Below are 3,042 nucleotides of genomic sequence, written 5' to 3' on the forward strand. Positions count from 1 at the left end.
TTCCGATCTGTGACAATATACAGCCTTGACATACTCCTTTTCCTATTTGGAACCAGTCTGTTGTTCCATGTCCAGTTCTAACTGTTGCTTCCTGACCTGCATACAGGTTTCTCAAGAGGCAGGTCAGGTGGTCTGGTATTCCCATCTCTTTCAGAATTTTCCACAGTTTATTGTGATCCACACAGTCAAAGGCTTTGGCATAGTCAATAAAGCAGAAATACATGTTTTAATGGAACTCTCTTGCTTTTTCGATGATCCAGCAGATGTTGGCAATTTGGTCTCTGGTTCCTCTGTCTTTTCTAAAACCAGCTTGAACATCAGGAAGTTCACGGTTCACATATTGCTGAAACCTGGCTTGGAGAATTTTAAGCATTACTTTACTAGCATGTGAGATGAGTGCAATTGTGTGGTAGTTTGAGCATTGCCTTTCTTTGAGATTGGAATGAAAACTGACCTTTTCCAGTCCTGTGGCCACTGCTGAGTTTTCCAAATTTGCTGGCCTATTGAGTGCAGCACTTTCACAGCATCTTTCAGGATTTGAAATAGCTCAACTGGAATTCCATCACCTCCACTAGTTTTGTTCGTAGTGATGCTTTCTAAGGCCCACTTGACATCACATTCCAGGATGTCTGTCTCTAGATGAGTGATCACACCATCGTGATTATCTAAGTCAGTCTAGTTCGTCTTTAATTTATCAAGACTTCAAGAAACCCTAACAATGGGTGAAATGAGGCATACATAGGTCACTTTACATATATCCTCTGTGAATAAGGTCTTCTATATTAGCAAAGTATCCAGTATAAAAAAGGTTTTTAAAAATCTTTAAAACATAAAATTTAAATCTTACCTGAATATTTGAAGATTGAGAATTCACAGATCCTTGATTATACATATAAACCATGAAATTATTTGCTAAAAAAAATCTGTATATAAAAAAGAGTGAGAGAATTTTAAGTTATTCTTTTTGAAAAAATATAAAGCAGCAGTCAGCAAACTTAGCACCCTCAAAGCCAAATCTGACCTATCTCTGTGTTTGTAAATAAAATTTATTTGCATATAGCTATACTCGTTCACTTACATACGGTTCATGGCAGCTTTCATGATACAACAGCAAAGATGAGTCATTTTGACAGAGCTATTATGCTCTTCAAACCCTAAAATATTTACTATCTGGGTCTTTAGAGAAAAAGACTGCCAATCCCTGACAAAGATAGTATTTTCTTTTGACCTGTGTGTAATTTTTGTTTAAAGTAATATGCATTTACTCAAAATAATATTTCCCATCTTATTATACTCCTTTAAAAAATAAGGAAAACAAACTATAAGACAAAAGAAAAGCATTTTAAATTTTACAAAGATATGAAATGGGTGTAGGATTATAAGAGTTTTTTATTCTTTCATTCTTTCTCAATTTTACTATCATGAATATATCTTACTATAATGAAGTAGAAGAGCATTCTGTAACAGTCATAGTTCAGCCTTCTCTGGTATCATTCCTTGTCCCCTTACTTATGCTTCCTCACCTGGCACTCACTTCTCAATCCAATGTAATGTAACTAGACCACCCAGAGTAGCTTCTGCTGAGAATCTGCCATTAAAACTGATGCCATATAATGACCCCCTCATTGTCAAATCCAAAAAGAAAAAGCAGTTTGAGTCAAATAAAACTATCTGATGCACTTCACACTACTGACCATACTCCCCTTCTTTAAACCATCTGCTCTTCAACTTCAATCATACCATTTACCCCTGATTTTCCCCTCATATCACCTTGTCTCCTTGTGTAAATCCCTTCATCTGGATCCTTCTTCACTTAAATGTTTCCCTGGCATTCATTTTCTGGTTGTTTTTCCCTCTCATTAATATTTACTCGCACCTCTTCATCTTCTTCATTTCTGGTGCCTCATTTATACTTAATATATATTTAAAAAAAGATGGCTCTGAAACCTACACTTTTCTCCCATTACCTAAAATAAACATAACTGGCTATTCAAGATCTTCTGTATTTCATACAAATTTTAGGATTATCTATTCTACTTCCTGAAAAATGCATGAGTATTTTGATAGAATTGGACTGAAGCAGTAGACTGCCTTGGTTAGTACAATAGACTTTTATCAATATTAAGTCTTCTGATGTGTAAGCATGGTATACATTTCCATTTACTTGCATTCTCTTATATTTCTTTATCAATGTCTTAGAGTTTTCAGAGTACAGGTCTTTCACCTCCCTTCCTTAAATTTATTCCCAGGTATTTTTTTCTTTCTGATGCAATTGTACCTGGGATTTTTTAAATTTATTTTTCTGATATTTCATTATTAGTGCATCAGTTCAGTTCAGTTCAGTCGCTCAGTCATGTCCGACTCTTTCTGACTCCGTGAATTGTAGCACGCCAGGCCTCCCTGTCCATCACCAACTCCTGGAGTTCACTCAAACTCACGTCCATCGAGTAAGTGATGCCATCCAGCCATCTCATCCTCTGTCGTCCCTTTCTCCTCCTGCCCCCAATCCCTCCCAGCATCTGAGTCTTTTCCAATGAGTCAACTCTTCACATCAGGTGGCCAAAGTACTGGAGTTTCAGCTTCAGCATCAGTCCTCCCAGTGAACACCCAGGACTGATCTCCTTTAGAATGGACTGGTTGGATCTCCTTGCAGTCCAAGGGACTCTCAAGAGTCTTCTCCAACACCAAAGTTCAAAAGCATCAATTCTTTGGCGCTCAGCTTTCTTCACAGTCCAACTCTCACATCCATACGTAACCACAGGAAAAACCATAGCCTTGACTAGATGGACCTTTGTTGGCAAAGTAATGTCTCTGCTTTTGAATATGCTATCTAGGCTGGTCATAACTTTCCTTCCAAGGAGTAAGCATCTTTTAATTTCATGGCTGCAGTCACCATCTACAGTGATTTTGGAGCCCAAAAAAATAATGTCACCCACTGTTTCCACTGTTTCCCCATCTATTTCCCATGAAGTGATGGGACCAGATGCCATGATCTTCATTTTCTGAATGTTGAGCTTTAAGCCAACTTTTTCACTCTCCACT

The 3,042-nt window shown here is 37.5% G+C and overlaps 1 protein-coding gene across 1 annotated transcript in view; it reads right to left on the reverse strand.

The window, feature by feature from the left end:
* ADAM32 (ADAM metallopeptidase domain 32) overlaps positions 1-3,042 on the reverse strand; it is a gene marked incomplete at its 3' end in the record, with an annotated part of 169,626 nt that overhangs the window by 148,001 nt on the left and 18,583 nt on the right. The window contains exon 4 of the mRNA XM_010838845.1: positions 848-923. Coding sequence (XP_010837147.1) covers positions 848-923 — 76 coding nt within the window. The remainder of the gene's footprint in view (positions 1-847; positions 924-3,042) is intronic.

The sequence above is a fragment of the Bison bison genome, unplaced genomic scaffold (assembly GCF_000754665.1).
Source record: "Bison bison bison isolate TAMUID 2011002044 unplaced genomic scaffold, Bison_UMD1.0 scf7180017864105, whole genome shotgun sequence".
In the NCBI taxonomy this organism is placed as follows: domain Eukaryota; kingdom Metazoa; phylum Chordata; class Mammalia; order Artiodactyla; family Bovidae; genus Bison; species Bison bison.